Below are 17,892 nucleotides of genomic sequence, written 5' to 3'. Positions count from 1 at the left end.
CAATCAGTGTGGCGAAACAGGTGTTTTTTTCCGAATCCTTTCTGTCCCTTTCTTACATTCATACATAGTTAACACTGTTCATTGCTTCTAATTATCTACTCTGTGTTCGGCACAGTGCTTGGTCTTGAAGATTGAGAAAAAAAGAAAAGAAAAAGAAAAAAGCCACAGTCCTTGCTCTCAAGTATCAATAGCTCACTTCCCAGAAGGAAGATGATAACTCTGTAAGCAGGTGATTGCACTATTGTGCTGAGTGCAGTGAGAGATTCAAGGTGAAGTCTGGAAGGAAGAAAAGTTAAACTGCCTAAATGAGTCACCCAGGGCTTCATGAGAAATAGACCCAGGAGCCAAGTCCTGATGCTTGAGCAGGAGTTTGCCTGGTAAGTGGGACTAGAGAACTGCTGAAGGGTTGTAAACTGCAATCTTGAACAAAGTAACGCAGAGCACAGTTCTAAGTACTTCCCATATAGCACTTCCTTTAGACCTCACAGCAGCCTTATGAGGTACTACTAGTGTCATCCCTGTTTCACAGATGAGGGATCTAAGACGGAGACGTAAAGTAACTTCCAAATCACACAGCTAGTGAGTAATGGAATGATTGGAACCCAGGGCAGTCTGGCTTCAGATTCTATGCTGTTAACCACTGTACTCAGAAAACCATTCTGTAGAGGAGAATCAGAATTCCAGGCAGCCATCAGGAAACTACTGGAAGAGTCCAAGCCACAAATAATTAGGGCCTAAATTGAGAGCTAAGAAGGAAGATAATGGGACAGATAGGAGATGGGAGAACTGATAGGACTTCGTGTCCAATTCTAAGTGGGGAGGTCAGAGTGAGAAGTTAGGGGTGATGCCCAGGTTTCTTGCTTGAGTGACCAGGTGGCTAATGATGCTATTAGTCAAGAGAGGAAATACAGGGTTGGGAGAGGAGATGTGTCAGGATAATAGTATTTTTTTTAACACTGTATTCTATTATATATTTTGCTCTATTCATTGTCTTAATAGTTAACATTTTTGTCAATAGACACTGTCACTTCTCACACAGTACATCAATTTTTCTTTCTTTTCCCTCTCTACTCTTCTCCAGGCTTTCCCATTTTTTATTCCTCCACATCCTATTTTTCTCTTTTTTTTTTTAACCTTACCTTTTTTTGTGAAATTAACACTGTCAATGGTACTCAGAATTAAGTTATTCATCCTCATGCTCAAATTCATAATCCCACCCCTAGAGAAACACTAAACAAGCAGATGGGAGTAATAACAAGAATTTTATCCTTTTCTCTGTACCCCATAAAGGAACCAACAGGAGAACCCCTTGGACAATCTGAGCCCCCATCCCCTATGTGACCAGGAACTGTAATGGTTGGGTACATTATCTCTTCCTAATTCTACGTGCAGTGACATAAAGTTGGTTGCTTGAAACGGGTTACGGTGGCAACTTTTACACCACGGAAATTGGCAAAATTCTGCAAATCAGGACTTTGTTTCCACCCCCATCAGTGGGGGTGGAAACAGGTTGTTAAATATTTATCAACACACCACAGATTCAGGCTGTCACCAAGATGAAGATCCACATATTAATCTCACGCCAGACAGCACAAATCAGGGCTTCTCAACTCTGGCACATTTAGGACTTGGTAATTTTTTGTGGTGGTGGTGGCTTGCCCTGAGCACTGTAGAATTTAACAGCATCCCCAGCCTCCAGCCACTAGGTGCTACCCACTGGCGACCCTCCCTCCCCCCAGTTATGACAACCAAAAATGTCTCCAGACATTTATCCCAAGGGGCAAAATCACCCTGCATGAGAACCACTAGCAAAAATGGATTTAACTGTATAAGTATCCCTCAAGAAGCCTCCAAAATTATGACATTGAAAAGATCAGTGTGGGGGTGGGGTGGGAGCAGGAATTCCCTGGCAGTCCAGTGATTAGGGGTCCACACTTTCACTGCCAAGGGCGTGGGTTCAATCCCTGGTCAGGGAAATAAGATCAGTGGGTTTCAGATTAAGCCAACTTCGTTAGAGCACAGAGAGACTTGTTTGTGGATAGTAAAAGGTAACATTTATTTAACATTTACTTTGTGCCTGGCACAATTCCAAGCACTTTACACACACTAACTCATTTAATCTTCATTAATATTTCTATGAAGTAAATACTATTATTCCTATTTTACAGATAAGAAAACTGAGTCACAAAGGAGTTCAATCATTTGCTCAAGCTAATGAGTGACAAAACTGAGATTCATACCCGGTCAGGCTGGTTTCAGAATCTGTGCCCTTATGTCTATGCTGCGGATGCCATCAGAAGTCCAGGGACTACATTACTCTGCCCTCCCCATCTATGAGTTCAAGGTTTTTTCAATTCAACCAGGAGTGTTCAGGACATGGAGAATTTGAAGGTCTCCTGCTAACACTTCCTAATTGGAGGACATCACTGACAGAAATTCTTTTAACCAGGATGTTGAGAATGCTTTCCTCATTTGATTCTGATCCACATGGCAAAAGTGTCTGTCATCGAGGATGAAAATGGCACACAAGTACCTACTGCATTGCAAAAAAAAACAAAAAACAGAGAGCTTTTAGTTTTATAAATAACAAAGGGAAGGAGGATTTTCTGCAACTGCTTTGACATGATAGTCCTGATTTTAAATATATGCCATTGCATGAATAAAAAATTCAGTTTTCCCTTAGGTAGTATTCATGAGATATCTAAAACAAAGTCCTGAATTACATAGGTAACTCCTAAAAAAATAAACCGCACTTTTTGCGTATTTTATATATGCAAAAAATATATATGACCTAATTTTTTTAAATGAAGCCAATTCCTTAAGGTAATAGTTCTCAAACTGTGGACCAGCAGCATAGCATCAACTGGGAACTTATGAGAAATGCAAATTCTCAGGCCTCACCCCAGAATCAGCAACTCTGGGGATGAGGCCCAGCAATCAGGAGTTTCACAAACCCATCAGGTGATCGTGATGCGTGCCCAAGTTTGAGAATCACCATCTCAAGGTAGTATTGGGCATTTAAACACCACAAGAATACCTCCTAATTCCTAGTCCAAGATTTTATAAACTCTCACTGTTTGATGAAAGTAGTTGTTATTTTTCTTCTTTTTTTTTCAATTTTTTTAAACTGAAGTACAGTTGATTTACCATGTTGTGCCCATCTCTGCTGTACAGCAAAGTGACTCAGTTATGCACATATAGACATTCTTTTTTATATTCTTTTCCATTATGGTTTATCCCAGGATACTGAATATAGTTCCCTGTGCTATACAGTAGGACCCTGTTGTTTATCCATTCTAAATGTAATAGTTTGCATCTACCAACCCCAAACTCCCAGTCCATCCCTCTCCCTCCCCCCGTCTCCCTTGGCAACCACAAGTCTGTTCTCTGTGTCTACGAGTCTGTTTCTGTTTTGTAGATAGGTTCGTTTGTGTCATATCTTAGATACCACATATAAGTGATATCATATGGTATTTGTCAGAAAGTAGCTGTTATGATAGGATTTTTTTAAAAAGGCACTGTGCCCTTGCAAATATAATTCTTATGGGGAAAAAAAAGCATCTTCCTGATTCTTCTCTTTATAGGCAGGCAGATTTTCTACAGTTTAGTTGATTTCTGATGCTTAGTCTATGAACAATTCAAATTGGAAAACACTGATAAGGTCTCTTATGTCTGTTTATTTACTTTGTGTTTTGAATGGCAGCATCCACCATTGAGGGGTGCTCTCTGGCTGAAGGGGGAGGGAGTCTGACAGGAGTCACTCTTTCAGGCCAGGTTCCCCAGGCTGTAACCTGGGGAAGACAAGGGCAAGCGAACCACCTGTCAGCTCACAATGGTGCTTTGGCTTCCAGAGCTGGTGTCAGGGGTAGAGAACTCCCAAAAATGAACGGAACAAACTCCGAGCATACAGAATTCATGACCTGATCCCTTCTCCTCTCTCCCTCCATCCTCACTCCCACTCCCGCTTTCTGTTTCACAGAGAAATGGGAGCAATCAGAAAAGACTCTCCACCACTGCCATTACTACAACTCCCAGCCTACCTGTGCCTGCACACACATACCTTTCCTCCTCTCCTGTTCCTGAGAGGGGCCTCTGCTCCAGTGCGAGGTCAGTGCCTTTAGTACGGCACTGGGTCCTATCCTTGCTCACCTACCAGAGGACATCTCTCCAGCAACTACCCCTCCTCTCTCCTACACATCAGTTTCTCTCTTCTAATGACTGGATCGCTCACATCAGGCTGCAAATGTGCTATAATTTACACCTTTCTTAAAAACAAAAACAAATACTCGGTCCCACATTCTAATCCAGCTTCTGCCCCATTTCTCTACTCCTTTCTACAGCAAAGCTCCTCAGAAGAGTCATCTACGGCACTGTCCCATTTCTCCTCCCATTCAGCCTTGAATTTACCCCACAGGGCTCGCATGCCCACCACTTTACCAACGTGACTTACGTTCTCCATGTAACTACATCCATTAGTCAGGTCTCGGTCTTAATCTTTCTTGTTTTATCAGCTTCATTTGATACAGTTGATCGATCACTCCCCCCTCCTTGAAACATTCCCTTGTTGCTTCCAGAACGACACACTATCCTTGGGAATTCAAAGATGAATATATGATCCATGCCTCCAAGTCTGTTAGGAAGACTTGGACAACGCCGTCAAGAGCTTCTGGACTTGCAGAGTCTCACATAAATCCATTTGTGGCGGTACCGCCCAGACTTTTTCATGTCCAGGCACACATAAAGAGATGATAACATCTGCCCCGTACTTCGGGATAAGGAGACAAGACCAACCCCAACAGAAGACAACCCACCTAGGCAACTCCAAGGCCTGAGGGTCACAACACGTGCTTTGAATGGCTCCAATTTATGCCTTCATGTAATGCAGCCCACCTCTGTTTTCCTGGGCTACAATGAAAATACAGTCATTTGATGGCCTTGGTAATAGACTTCTCTGTCGCATAAATGTGGTGCAAAGGCTCAATAATTCTTATATACTCTTTTTCTTAGAATTGTAGAAGTTTGACTCCTTCAGTTCAAGGCCTGTTGTATATCCCTCTTATATGCCCCGCAGCGCCTAGCGCAGTGGTGAACACAGGACATATTTTTAAAAATATGTCAGATTAAAATTCTGTGCCAGATACTATTGCTTCAGCAACATCGTCTTTTTTTTTTCTTTTACATGAAAGCAGGTTTATTTAGAGAGATACATATCCCATAGGCAGAATGCAGTCTATCTCAGGAGGCGAGAGTGGCCGAGAAGTCCTTTCTTAATCACCATACGTTTTTGGACAGCATTCCGTTCTATCAATCAAAGGTTAGATAGACCTTACTTGAAAGTAGAAACCAAAAAAGACAAGTCCAGAACCTCCCTTACTCACACATTGTGTCATTGGAAGTTCTTCCTGATATCTAACCCGATGGTACCATGTGTCTAAGCTTACTTTCTATGATTTAGCCTTGAAAAGGAAGGAGAGGAGGAGCGGCACATGAATAGTCTGCATAACAACATGAGCTGGTGATGATGGTGTCCTGATATCACTGGATTGTAGATGCTGTTCAAGTTTTCCGCTGTGGTTGCTATGGAAAGAGTGAAGAGTTGTTTGGGCATAAAGCTTCTCAGAGAAAAGGTGTTTCAGAAAAGCAAAGCCCCAGAAGTCATCAAGGCCACTCCACAAGGAAAGGAATTCATTTGGTACACAGGGTTACCTTTTTCGGTTTTTATGTTGTTTTGCTCCATTTGTAATTTATTGACAACAAAGAAGCAAGAAGCAATCTACCAAGGTTGGGAACAAGGACACTTTTATTACTCTGAGATTCTTGTTTTCTGTTCAGTAGTGGAAAATAAGCCAGGGATGATTATCTGTTCTCTGCTGATGCAGGCACCCTAGAAATAAACATATTCTCGACACTATGGTGAAAAATGGAAACTTTCAAAGTTTGAGTAACCAAATAAGAACTCCGAAGAATTCTCACTCCTCCCCATAACCACTTCTATTTCATTTGCCTCCATAACACACACAAAAACATTACGTTTCCCCTCCATAAATATAATCTTTCAGTCAAAAACATTTTAATGATTCAAAAAGTTTATTATGGAAGACTAAGATGCCTGAAACTCAGTTTTCACCCTCAACTATCATCCAGCTATCAGAACAAAAAGAAATCAATCCTCAGTCATGGAACCTACCTCATGTCCCAGATGCCTTTGTCTGTGGAAAGTCTGTCCATTCCCAGCAGTTTAGGAATCAGGAAAATCACTCTCAAAAATGAGGCAGGGGGCTTCCCTGGTGGCGCAGTGGTTGAGAATCTGCCTGCCAATGCAGGGAACACGGGTTCGAGCCCTGGTCTGGGAGGATCCCACATGCCGCGGAGCAACTGGGCCCGTGAGCCACAACTGCTGAGCCTGCGCGTCTGGAGCCTGTGCTCCGCAACAACAGAGGCCGCGATAGTGAGAGGCCCGCGCACTGCGATGAAGAGTGGCCCCCACTTGCCACAACTAGAGAAAGCCCTGGCACAGTAACGAAGACCCAACACAGACAAAAATAAATAAATAAATTCATAAAGTTCCTACCAAAATTCTTAAAAAAAAAAAAAAAATGAGGCAGGGGAAAAAAAGGAAAGAATAGAGGGAAGCAAAGCTGGAAAGGAAATATGTATTAATTTCAAATAAGAAGAACTCAACTGTCCTTGTGATTAAGTAATTTTTTTTTTTTTGGCCGCATGGCATGTGGGATGTTAGTTTCCCCGATCAGGGATCGAACCCACACTCCCTGCATTGGAAGTGTGGAGTCTTAACCACTGGACCACCAGGGAAGTCCCTCAACTGTCCTTGGAAGGCAGAGGGGGATCCGAATTGTTACTGGACATTTCAGTTGGAAAATTCCATTTTCAACAGCACAATGTAAGCTATGGTTCTCCTTTTCTAAGAAGTTCAGAAATTACCCTCAGCCTTGCTATTTAAAGTATGGCTCATGAATCAGCAGCATTGAGAGGTTTTGAGAAATGTGGAATTGCAAGCCCTGCCCTTCTGCAATTTAACAAGATCCTCCAGGTAATCATGAGCATTTTGAGAAGCACTGAGCCTGGTCAGCCTTCAGTTCTAACGTGCTCTGAGGTGATACCAACACTGCCCCTCTATCAACCGCACCTTGAGTACCAAGGATCTAGAGAAGGTACTGGCTTTCCACCCTGGCTGCAAGTGAGAATCACCTGAGGAATTTCAAAACAATATGAGCCTGAGTCTCTCCTACATTGATTTGGAATTAACAGGTCTGGGATGGGGCCCAGACATTAGTATTTTTCAAAAGCTCCCAGATGATTCTAACAAGTGGCCAGTGGTGAGATCCACTTACCTAGACTAACTCTTCATTTTATAATAATTAAAACCCCAAACTGCCATTAGAATAGGACTTGGTGGTTTCCCTACATTATGTCATTTGGGAGTCCTCAAAACAACTCCGTAAGGTAGATACAGCAGATATTGTTATACCTGTTTAACAGATAAGAAAATTAGCTGAGAGCTGCTTTCACTACACTAACTTAGGGTGCAGCTAAATAACTGCTATTTCCCTGGTTGAGAATAGCGGAAAGTTGAGGTCTAAAATTAATATAACATCCAGTGTTTTCCACTGTGAGTCTATAGGAAAAGCCTGAACTCATTTTAAAGGATAAATCACCAATGACAATCTCTTAATTTTATATGTGAAGAAACTGAGGCCCAGAGATTTGTCTCAAACCACAAATTTTAGCTGAAATGAGAACTCAGATCTCCACACTCCTAGTTCAGTATGTTTCCCACTAAATTGCATTTCCCAAGCGTGATACATCTTGTGGGATTCCACAAGATACTAACAGATGTTCCACTGAAAAAGGTTAGATAAGCTAAGCCACATCTGGGTTAAAACAAATATTCAATAGTGTCCTTGACCTCAGGACTTCTCGGCCTTCACTGGGCTCATGTGTCCTCCAAGTCTCTGAGAGCTTTATATAATATATGGCATTTCCAGAACTTATTTGACTATGGAACCACTTTTTTTCAGTCAAGAATCTTGAAATAGTCCTATTCAAATAAGCAGGCCTTGAGGAGGACTGTAGGCTACTCTGCTTGAGGGGCTGGAAACAAGGTTATGCCCTCAGAATTAGGGCACCAACTATAATAACTAAAGGGAAAAGTATCATTAGCACCACGAAGCATCTAAAACAGTCAGCTCAAGGCTGCAAAAGTATGGCCTCATCACTTTATTCCACCTTGTCCCTTAATAAACCATGCCTCAGACCCATTCCCCCAATAGGAAGAGTCATTGTGATGTCCTTCTTGATGGTTTGCTACTTTGTAATGAGCAAATCCCTGTGTCAGGCACTAGGCAAAGCACTTACCCGGATAATCTTGTTTAATCTTTAACACAATCCTATGAGGTAAGGACTCTTAGTATCCCTACTTTAAAGTTTAAAAATCTGAGAATTAAAAGAGGTTAAGTAGCATGTCCAAAGTCATACAGTAAGTAATGGAACTAGGTTTTGAACCTGAAGCTGCCCAATGTCAGATTCAGTTACGTGATTATGACATGATGTTGCCACTATAAATGATCTTCTTTTCCATTTATCAGAGTGTATTCTATTTATCAGAGAGAGACAGAGACAGAGAGATAGAGACAGAGAGAGAGCTTTTTGAGAAATTTTTAAGGACTGTGAGGGCTAACAAGTCTGCAATGTGCAGTGCAGGCCAGCAGGCTGGAAATCCCAGCAGGAGTTAATGCTGTAGTCTTGAGTCTGAAGGCAATCTGGAGGCAGAATTCCTTCTTCTGGGGACCTCAGTCCTTTCCCTTAAGGATTTCAACCGATTGGATGAGTCCCACCCACATTATGGAGGATAATCTGCTTTATCCAAAGTCTACTGATTCAAATGTTAGTCACATCTACAAAATGCCTTCACAGCAACACCTAGACTGAGGTGTTAGACCAACAGCTGGGTAATGTAGCCTGGCCAAGTTGACACTTAAAATTAACCATCACACTATGTAATAAACAAAAATAAAAAAGCGTAGGTATCTTAGATTGCATAGTCCAATTTCCTTATTTTGCAAATGAGAAAACAGATCAGAAAGGATAAGCCCCCAGTGATACACATGCGTTCACAGGAGAACATGCACAACCACATTCGCAGAACCTTTCATAAGTTGCTCACTACCTTCTAATACAATTAAGTAGAAAAATTAAATCCCTCCAAAGCACCATTTATTTTTATTTTGAAGACTTGATTAGAAAAATTCAGCAAACAGTCCATTTTATTACTTCTCTCCAGGCTAATGCTCCCACACGCTGGATGTGGGGACTACTTTCAGAGCAGATGGGGAGTCTGGAAATAGCTGACACTTTTCTCCCCAAAAGCGGACTTACTCTCAAGTTCATTCCTGTCCCTCCTACCCACCCCCTCAACCTCTCCAGTCTCACCTGTCACTTCTCAGGCTTCCTCCAACTTTATGCCTCCTCTTGCCTCTGGGCTTGCAAACAAGCTCTTCCGTCTGCGGCACTCTTTCCTCAACCCCCTACCCCTCCACACACACACCCCTTTTGCCTGGCTAAAGCCCAGTCATGCTTAAGTCTCAGCTGAAACATCTTTTCCTCAGGTAATGCCCCTGCCCCTAGCAGACTGGGTTAGATGTCCTTCCCATGCGCCCCTATGGCACGCAGTACCAGCCCCTGATATTTACTGTTTATTTATCTATATCCCCACTAATGGTATCCCCAGCATGGTATCCCCAGTGTTAGAGTGTATCACATAAAAGACATTCAATAAATATTTATTGGGGGAAGGAAGAAAAGGAGGAATGAAGGAAAAAGGAAGGAATTTCTGTAGGGCCTATCTTGCACTGCATGACTGAGATCTGACTATTAGAAACAGTCTGTGATGAAATTTGCCCAGGGAACTGCAGGGTGTAGAGCAAATTTGGTCTTTTCAGGTGCTAGGGAGTCTCTGCCGAGTGACCTGGCATCCTGGGGTTTTGTTTTGCCGTCATTTGGACATTGATATCACCAGGGAGTTATCGGTGTAAGGTTAACAGGAAGCTGAACCAGGATGGTAGCAGCAGGAATGGAAAGGGACCCATAAAGGGATGTTTCATGGCTAATTTGGACTTCATTCGTTGGGATGTGAAGGAGAAGGGTGCAAGATCAGGAAGTTGGGAGAATCTGATTTCTGGTACAAGACAATATCATTAATTCAATTCCATATTGAATTGGAGGTATTAGGAAAGCATCTAAAAATGCAGCTGAAAATATAAAACAAAGCCAAGAAGATCTATAGTCCTTCACAAATTATTTATATCGATTACTATTATCAAAGAAGTGTCAAAACTGGCCAGTAGGCAGAACCGGTATTGCCTATATGATGTGCTTTGAGGGTCATCAAAAAGACTCTTCTCCTTCACGATCTATTATCATATCAAGGTACCTGAAATGTAATTAAAATGGTACTTTTCTTATATCATCACATATAATTTGTATGCACATATTATATCTCTGGAAAGATAAATCATGGTAACAGTGGTTACCTCTGGAAAAGGGGGATTAGGAGATTGGAGGTCAGAGGTGGGAGGGAAACCTAACTATTACCATTTACACTTTTGTACCCACTGAAGCTTTTTATCATGTACATAGATCGTTAATGTAGAAAAGAAAATTTTTTATTTTATTTTTAAAAGCTGGAATTTGTCAATGGGCAGTTGGTTAAATAAATTATAGTACATCCATTAAGTGGGATAATGTACAGTCATTAAAATGAAAAAAAGATAGCTTTGATCCAAAGATGTCCATGATGATTAGTTAAGTAAAAAACAAAATTTAGAGTGTAAACATTAAAAATCCACCCATTAGAAAAAAATGTGTTTAAATATTTGTTAGCATGTATATGCATAGGGAAAAGCTGGCAAAATACACCTGTTAGCATTGATTACCCTGGCAAGATGGAATTAGAAGAAACTTTCGCTTTCGAAGTTATATATTTTGACATTGCTTGAACTTTTACAAGGAGCATATTACTTTATAATCAGAAAAAAAGATAATTTAAACATTTGTGACAATGCAAATAGCCCAAAAATGGAGGGAGAGTCATCATCTTCAGCAGCTGGGGCAACTTTTAAACCCTCTAGATGAAAACTAGGTACTCATGGGTAGTGTGTGCATTAAGTAAGGGAGAAGTGGTGTAATACAGCCTTGGCTCACAACAGTGCCTCAATAATGTTTAATAACTGAATTTATAATTAAACTCAATAAAGTTGGACTATAAAGTAGATACAACTTGTCTTTTTCCCAAGTGAATGACAAAATAGGTACTTATCGCCAGGAGCTTAAAAAACAGAGGGTCTGACCTCAAGGCCATAGTCTAAGATAACTTAGCATCACCTGTTTTCCCCTCTTCACTGCTTTCCAACAATCTGATTCTTTTCTTTTTGTTTGCCCTTGTCATCTTCCCAGCTCTTTTTGTAAAATTGCCCATTAGAACCACAAGAGGGCAGCAGCCTCATGTACAAGAAAGGCTCTCAGGCATTGGTAATCATAAAAAGCAAAGGGAGGAGATGCCTTTATAAAAAGTGTTATCAAAACTTTAGAGATTTCGGCATCTTGCTCTGAATAGGTGTGGGACCACATTTAATGTTCTGTTAGAAATTATAAACAATGAGTGGAAAAGAAATTCATGCTGGTGAGTGGAGCTAATGTATTTCCCTCTCTTCCAGAAACTGGCCAGAAGTGAGATCGAAAAGAGAACAGTCTAGAACCTAAGACTTACTCCTAATGTAAACTCTTGCACCAGGATGGAAGGGGAATCTTACCACAATGCTACTACCGTCAATGGCACCCCAGTGAATCACCAGCCTTTGGAACGCCACAGGTTGTGGGAAGTCATCACCATCGCAGCTGTGACAGCTGTGGTGAGCCTGATCACCATCGTGGGCAACGTCTTAGTCATGATCTCTTTCAAAGTCAACAGTCAGCTGAAGACAGTTAACAACTATTACCTGCTCAGCTTAGCCTGTGCAGATCTCATCATTGGGATCTTCTCCATGAACCTCTACACTACCTACATCCTCATGGGACACTGGGCTCTCGGCAGTCTGGCTTGTGACCTTTGGCTTGCACTGGACTACGTGGCCAGCAATGCTTCTGTCATGAACCTTCTGGTGATCAGTTTTGACCGATACTTTTCTATCACAAGACCCCTGACGTATCGGGCCAAGCGTACCCCAAAGAGGGCTGGCATCATGATTGGCTTGGCCTGGCTGATCTCCTTCATCCTCTGGGCGCCAGCGATCCTCTGCTGGCAGTACTTGGTTGGGGAGCAGACGGTCCCACCAGATGAGTGCCAGATCCAGTTCCTCTCGGAGCCCACCATCACTTTTGGCACTGCCATCGCTGCATTCTACATCCCTGTTTCTGTCATGACAATCCTCTACTGCCGAATCTACCAGGAAACAGAGAAGCGAACCAAGGACCTGGCTGACCTCCAGGGCTCTGACTGCGTGGCTGAAACTGAGAAGAGAAAGCCAGCTCAGGAGGCTCTGCTCACGTCCTGCTTTAGCTGCCCCCAGCCCACACTGGCCCAGAGGGAAAGGAACCAAGCCTCCTGGTCATCCTCCTGCAGGAGCACCTCCGTCACTGCGAAGCCATCCCGAGCCACTGGCCCGAGCACTGAGTGGGGCAAAGCCGAGCAGCTAACCACCTGCAGCAGCTACCCCTCCTCAGAAGATGAGGACAAGCCCACCACTGACCCTGTCTTTCAAGTGGTCTACAAGAGTCAGGCCAAGGAAAGCCCAAGGGAAGAATTCAGTGCTGAAGAGACCAAGGAAACTTTTGTGAACGCTCAAACTGAAAAAAATGACTATGACACCCAAAAATACTTCCTGTCTCCAGCTGCTGCTCATCGACCCAAGAGTCAGAAGTGCATGGCCTATAAGTTCCGATTGGTGGTGAAAGCTAATGGGACCCAGGATACCAACAACAGCTGTCGCAAGGTGAAAATCATGCCCTGCTCCTTCCCGGTGTCCAAGGACCCTTCGGCAAAAGGCCTTGATCCCAACCTCAGCCATCAGATGACCAAACGAAAGAGGATGGTCCTCGTCAAAGAGAGGAAAGCAGCCCAGACCCTGAGTGCAATTCTCCTGGCTTTCATCATCACGTGGACTCCTTACAACATCATGGTCCTGGTTTCCACCTTCTGCGACAAGTGTGTCCCAGTCACCCTGTGGCACTTGGGCTACTGGCTGTGCTACGTCAATAGCACTGTCAACCCCATTTGCTATGCCCTCTGCAACAGAACCTTCAGGAAGACTTTTAAGATGCTGCTTCTCTGCCGATGGAAAAAGAAAAAAGTGGAAGAGAAATTGTACTGGCAGGGGAACAGCAAGCTCCCCTGAAAAGTAACGACTCCCCTCAAAAGAATGACCGTGGTCAAGGTCCTCTGAGGATGGGTGAGCTGATTCTGGTTTACTTTTCAAAGAGACCTTTTGAGTCCCTGAGGACATGGAAAGCCTCGAGGTCCGTCGCCAAAAGGAAAGAGTCACAGCTGCCACAGTTGCTGCCAAATTGAATGATTCTTATCCATGACCAGGGTCGCCTGATGCTGCTGGAGTGTTTGCCACCAAAGTAAAGAGACAGACTCATGACCCTTCACAGAAGGAGGGGCACTTGGTCACAGTGAACAACAACTGAGGCAGCTCCTGTCCAACCTTCTGTGGGCAACAGCAGGACTGGTGGAAACCTGTCACAGAGTTTTGTGCAGTATGTATGTGTCTCTGAAGTTGTCTCATTTCAGTGAGAACCAGGAGAATGTAAGTCAGTGTCACCTGTTAACAAGAGTGAGATTCAACTGGCTTCTAAGATTCTATTTCTTTATAAACTGATCAGTATTTATTATGCAGCTATTCTGTGTTCTGTACTGTGGTATGTTTTCCTGTCCCTACATCTGAGCAAAGCTCTTGCTCTTCCTTTTCACAACTGATGCCAATTCCTGGTATGCACTGAGGCCAGGCCGGTCCCCACAGAGCCACCCTTCCTCTTAGAGTCCTGGGTCTGAAAGGACACTGGAACCTGATCACACCCAGTCCTACAGAGAAGCCTCTATTCTGCTAATAAAGGTGATCAGGTCTCCACAGTCAGTTATTTTGTTTTCACCAGTGGGGATTTTTTTCCTTTTATGTAAACAAATATTATGTATTGTAGTTTGTGCCCTTTGAACCCATTTATTTATGCTCTGTCCTTAGGAAGACTAATTGTATGACAGCTCTTCACTGGGTAAAGACCTTCTCCAGTCTGTTTAATCATGGTTCTCTTAAATTATTCTCAGAGGGCTTACTTTCTAATCTCTTCACAAGGCAAACCTGAGGCAAAATGTGCAAAACAAATTTGGTTTCACTCCATGCTTCTGAACTTCTTCCAGGCCCTTTTGCAGGCCCTCATCCAGACCCCCAATTCACACCCAGGCACAAGCAGGTCACTGTGATGTCTCCAGCCAGAAGTGCTATTTAGAGGGACAGCAGGGGAAAGGCTCTTTTAAAAAAAAATAGGTCATCCAAATCATGGCTCAGAAATGACTTACTGGACTTCCCTGGTGGCGCAGTGGTTAAGAATCCGCCTGCCAATGCAGCGGACACGGGTTCGAGTCCTGGTCTGGGAAGATCCCACATGCCGCGGAGCAGCTAAGCCCGTGCGCCACAACTACGGAGCCTGCGCTCTAGAGTCCGCAAGCCACAACTACTGAGCCCACGTGCCACAACTACTGAGCCCATGCGCCTAGAGCCCGTGCTCCGCAACAAAAGAAACCACCATAATGAGAAGCCCACGCACCGCAACGAAGAGTAGCCCCAGCTCACTGCAACTAGAGAAAGCCTGCGCACAGCAACGAAGACCCAACACAGCCATAAATAAATAAATAAATAAATAAATAAATAAATTTATTTAAAAAAAAAAAGAAATGACTAACTTAGTCATTCCTCTCCAAATTCACAAAAATGAGAAGCCCAGAAAAATACAGTTGAGGTCCAGTAATGCTGGCTATGGTCATTAAAAATGACCATGTTTTCTTTAAAAACAAAATGTAGGCCACAATAATGTATAAAAATAAAAGTTATCAACATACATTTAAATATCAGGATTATCCAAAAACCAAATTTTAATTGAAATCTCCGCATATATAAACAAACCAAATCTAAGAGGTTTCTTTGATAATTCTGAAAATAAACCAATGTGCAAGAAATCAAAACAATAATGCATAAAATTAATGAACAGTCCACAAAGAAAGCAGCAGTATAGCATACAACAAGGATTTTAAAGATGAAACACTCCTGTCAGACAGAAACTCATTATTTAACCTGTTAATTACATCTGCAGTTGTATATAAAAATCTCTGGACTTCTTTTCACCTAATGTGGGCTAGTTCTTTTTCAGCCTCGTTTGCTAAGGGGATGTAAAAATAGCTGGTTTAGTTGTCCTGGGAATTCGGTACGTACTTGAGTATAGGAGAGTTTCAGGCTTTCCACTGAAGAGTGAATTGGCCTCTTCTACAGAGTACCAAGGACGCTTCAGGGAAGTGGAAACCCAGGCCTCTCCAGCCCTGTAGGGACTTGATGTTGAGATGCAACATCTTTGAAGCAACGTAGCTGCTGAGGCTTTATGAAGGGCAGGTTGACATCCACCAAGAATTTGGTAGAGAATATTAACTGGCTCAATTCTCCAAGACAGAGACTCCCAGGTCTACAAGATGCCAACAGGATGTGGCTTCATAAGCTCTGGATAAAGTTGATTTTTTTAGTTTAAGGCTTCGACAAAAGTGAAAATCCCTCCAAGAGAATAGCACTTTGAGCTCACTCACTGTTCACAGTAGAGAGAGATACAACCTAATTCAAACAAAAGAACACAGAACTGAGGGGGTGGGCTGGTGGAGGCACATTTTTCTCACTCCACAACTGCCTAGAACTAAGCCTTTTTTGTCTTTTGTGAAATTAATTGAGAGGCCTATGCCTCCTACATCACGGGCTTTGGGAGGCAACCAGTTATGCAGACTACCTATGCCCCTTGACAAAGACAAAAAGAATGCCCCAAACTACTAGGGGAAACTAGACTTCTTTAGAGTAGGGCCTCTGGTGGGATCCTCAGAATGAACAGATCCAACTGTAAACTACAGGGGCCTGATGGGTGGATGGGTAGGGTGTGGACTGACTTTGGATCTTAGGCCTTCTTATGCCCCATCTCCAAAGCTCTGTGTGTGGCACACTGTGTGCAGCTTTGATTAGTTGCCTGTTGGACGCGGCTATGTTGCTAATATTGTGGTTTGTTTCTCCTTGCTGTGAATTGGATGGCTTGTCGAGGAATCTGTTTTCAGTACAATTTTTGGTTAAAGCATTTCGTCAGCATTCCTGGTCTCTGCTTTGCTCCTTTGGTGAATGTCTTTTGAGGGTGATGCTGATGTTTGGCTCTTTGTCATTGTGAAATCTGTACCTAATCTCTGGAGAGAAAAATCCCATTGTCTACTGTAAATACTGGAATCACAGCACAGGATGTGGGGACTGGACTGCTTTTCTGTATCATACTAGCATTGTTCTAGATATTAAAGAAATTTAACCACACAGTAGTCCAACGCAAAGTGTTTAAATAAGAAAATGGTCTCGGGCTTCCCTGGTGGCACAGTGGTTAAGCATCTGCCTGCCAATGCAGGGGACACGGGTTCGAGCCCTGGTCCAGGAAGATCCCACATGCTGCGGAGCAACAAAGCCCGTGCGCCACAACTACTGAGCCTGTGCTCTATAGCCTGCAAGCCACAACTACTGAGCCCATGTGCCACAACTACTGAAGCCCGTGCATCTAGAGCCCGTGCTCTTGCAACAAGAGAAGCCACCGCAATGAGAAGCCCGCACACCGCAACCAAGAGTAACCCCCACTCACCGCAACTAGAGAAAGCCTCCATGCAGCAACGAGGACCCAATGCAGCCAAAAATGAATAAATTAAATAAATAAATTTGAAAAAAAAAAAGAAAGAAAATGGTCTCAGTGAGCTTGACAGATCCATCTATGCTAGAGATTCCACACACGTTCGCATCACCTGGCCTTTTAAGGGGGTAGGGGTTGATATACAATGTAGATACATGTCCCTCTTGCCACCTTTGTGATTTTCCCCTTTCCTCTCAGTTACCAAATGACCAAATTAAGATGAAATAATGATGACAAGATTCCTGTGACTAAAACGATCCCATCACCCTCCAGGACAAGAGAGGTGAGGCAGACCTCAAACCAGGGCACGTTAGCCAATACGGACCCTGCAACAAACCAGAACAACAGCATTTGTTCTCCAACTGCTCGAAGAGCTGGTGCCCCAGTCATTTCATTCCCATTGTAAGTGAGACTAATTCCCATCTCCCCCCACTCATATCACCAGTAAAGTTTGAGATTATATAATTCTTTCCAATAAGAGCCCCAGATTGAGAGTGAGAGGAGGAAGGGAAATACGTTTTTTAAGCATCCAGAAAGGAACCAGAAGAAAAATTATTTAAAACATACAACTTTTTTGGGGGGGAGGATAATTTTAAACTTAGAAAAAAGCTGCAATAATAGTACAGAGAACTCTGATATCCTTCACCCACATTCCCCAGTTGTTAACATTTTGCCACATTTGTGCTGTGTGTGTGTGTGTGTGTGTGTGTACACATTTTTTTTTCTCAACCATTTGGAGTAAGTTGCAGACATCACATCCACTGACCTCTAAATACTCCAGTGGGTATTTCTTAAGAACAAGGAAATTATCTTACATTACCACAATACAAATACAAAATCAGGAAATTCAACATTGCTGTAATATTATTATGTGAAACATAATTATGTAATACAGTCCATACTCAACTTTTACCA

The 17,892-nt window shown here is 42.8% G+C and overlaps 1 protein-coding gene across 1 annotated transcript; it reads left to right on the top strand.

Annotated features, from left to right (window-relative positions):
* Positions 1–11,810: 11,810 nt before the first annotated feature.
* On the top strand, positions 11,811–13,409 carry LOC133083704 (muscarinic acetylcholine receptor M5-like). The gene has a single exon (XM_061179797.1). The coding sequence runs from the start codon at positions 11,811–11,813 to the stop codon at positions 13,407–13,409; it is 1,599 nt and encodes a 532-aa protein (XP_061035780.1).
* Positions 13,410–17,892: the final 4,483 nt, after the last annotated feature.

This window comes from Eubalaena glacialis, unplaced genomic scaffold, assembly GCF_028564815.1.
Source record: "Eubalaena glacialis isolate mEubGla1 unplaced genomic scaffold, mEubGla1.1.hap2.+ XY scaffold_623, whole genome shotgun sequence".
In the NCBI taxonomy this organism is placed as follows: Eukaryota; Metazoa; Chordata; class Mammalia; order Artiodactyla; family Balaenidae; genus Eubalaena; species Eubalaena glacialis.
The sequence above is the reverse complement of the archived record's forward strand: the minus strand, read 5'-3'. Positions and strand labels throughout refer to the sequence as shown.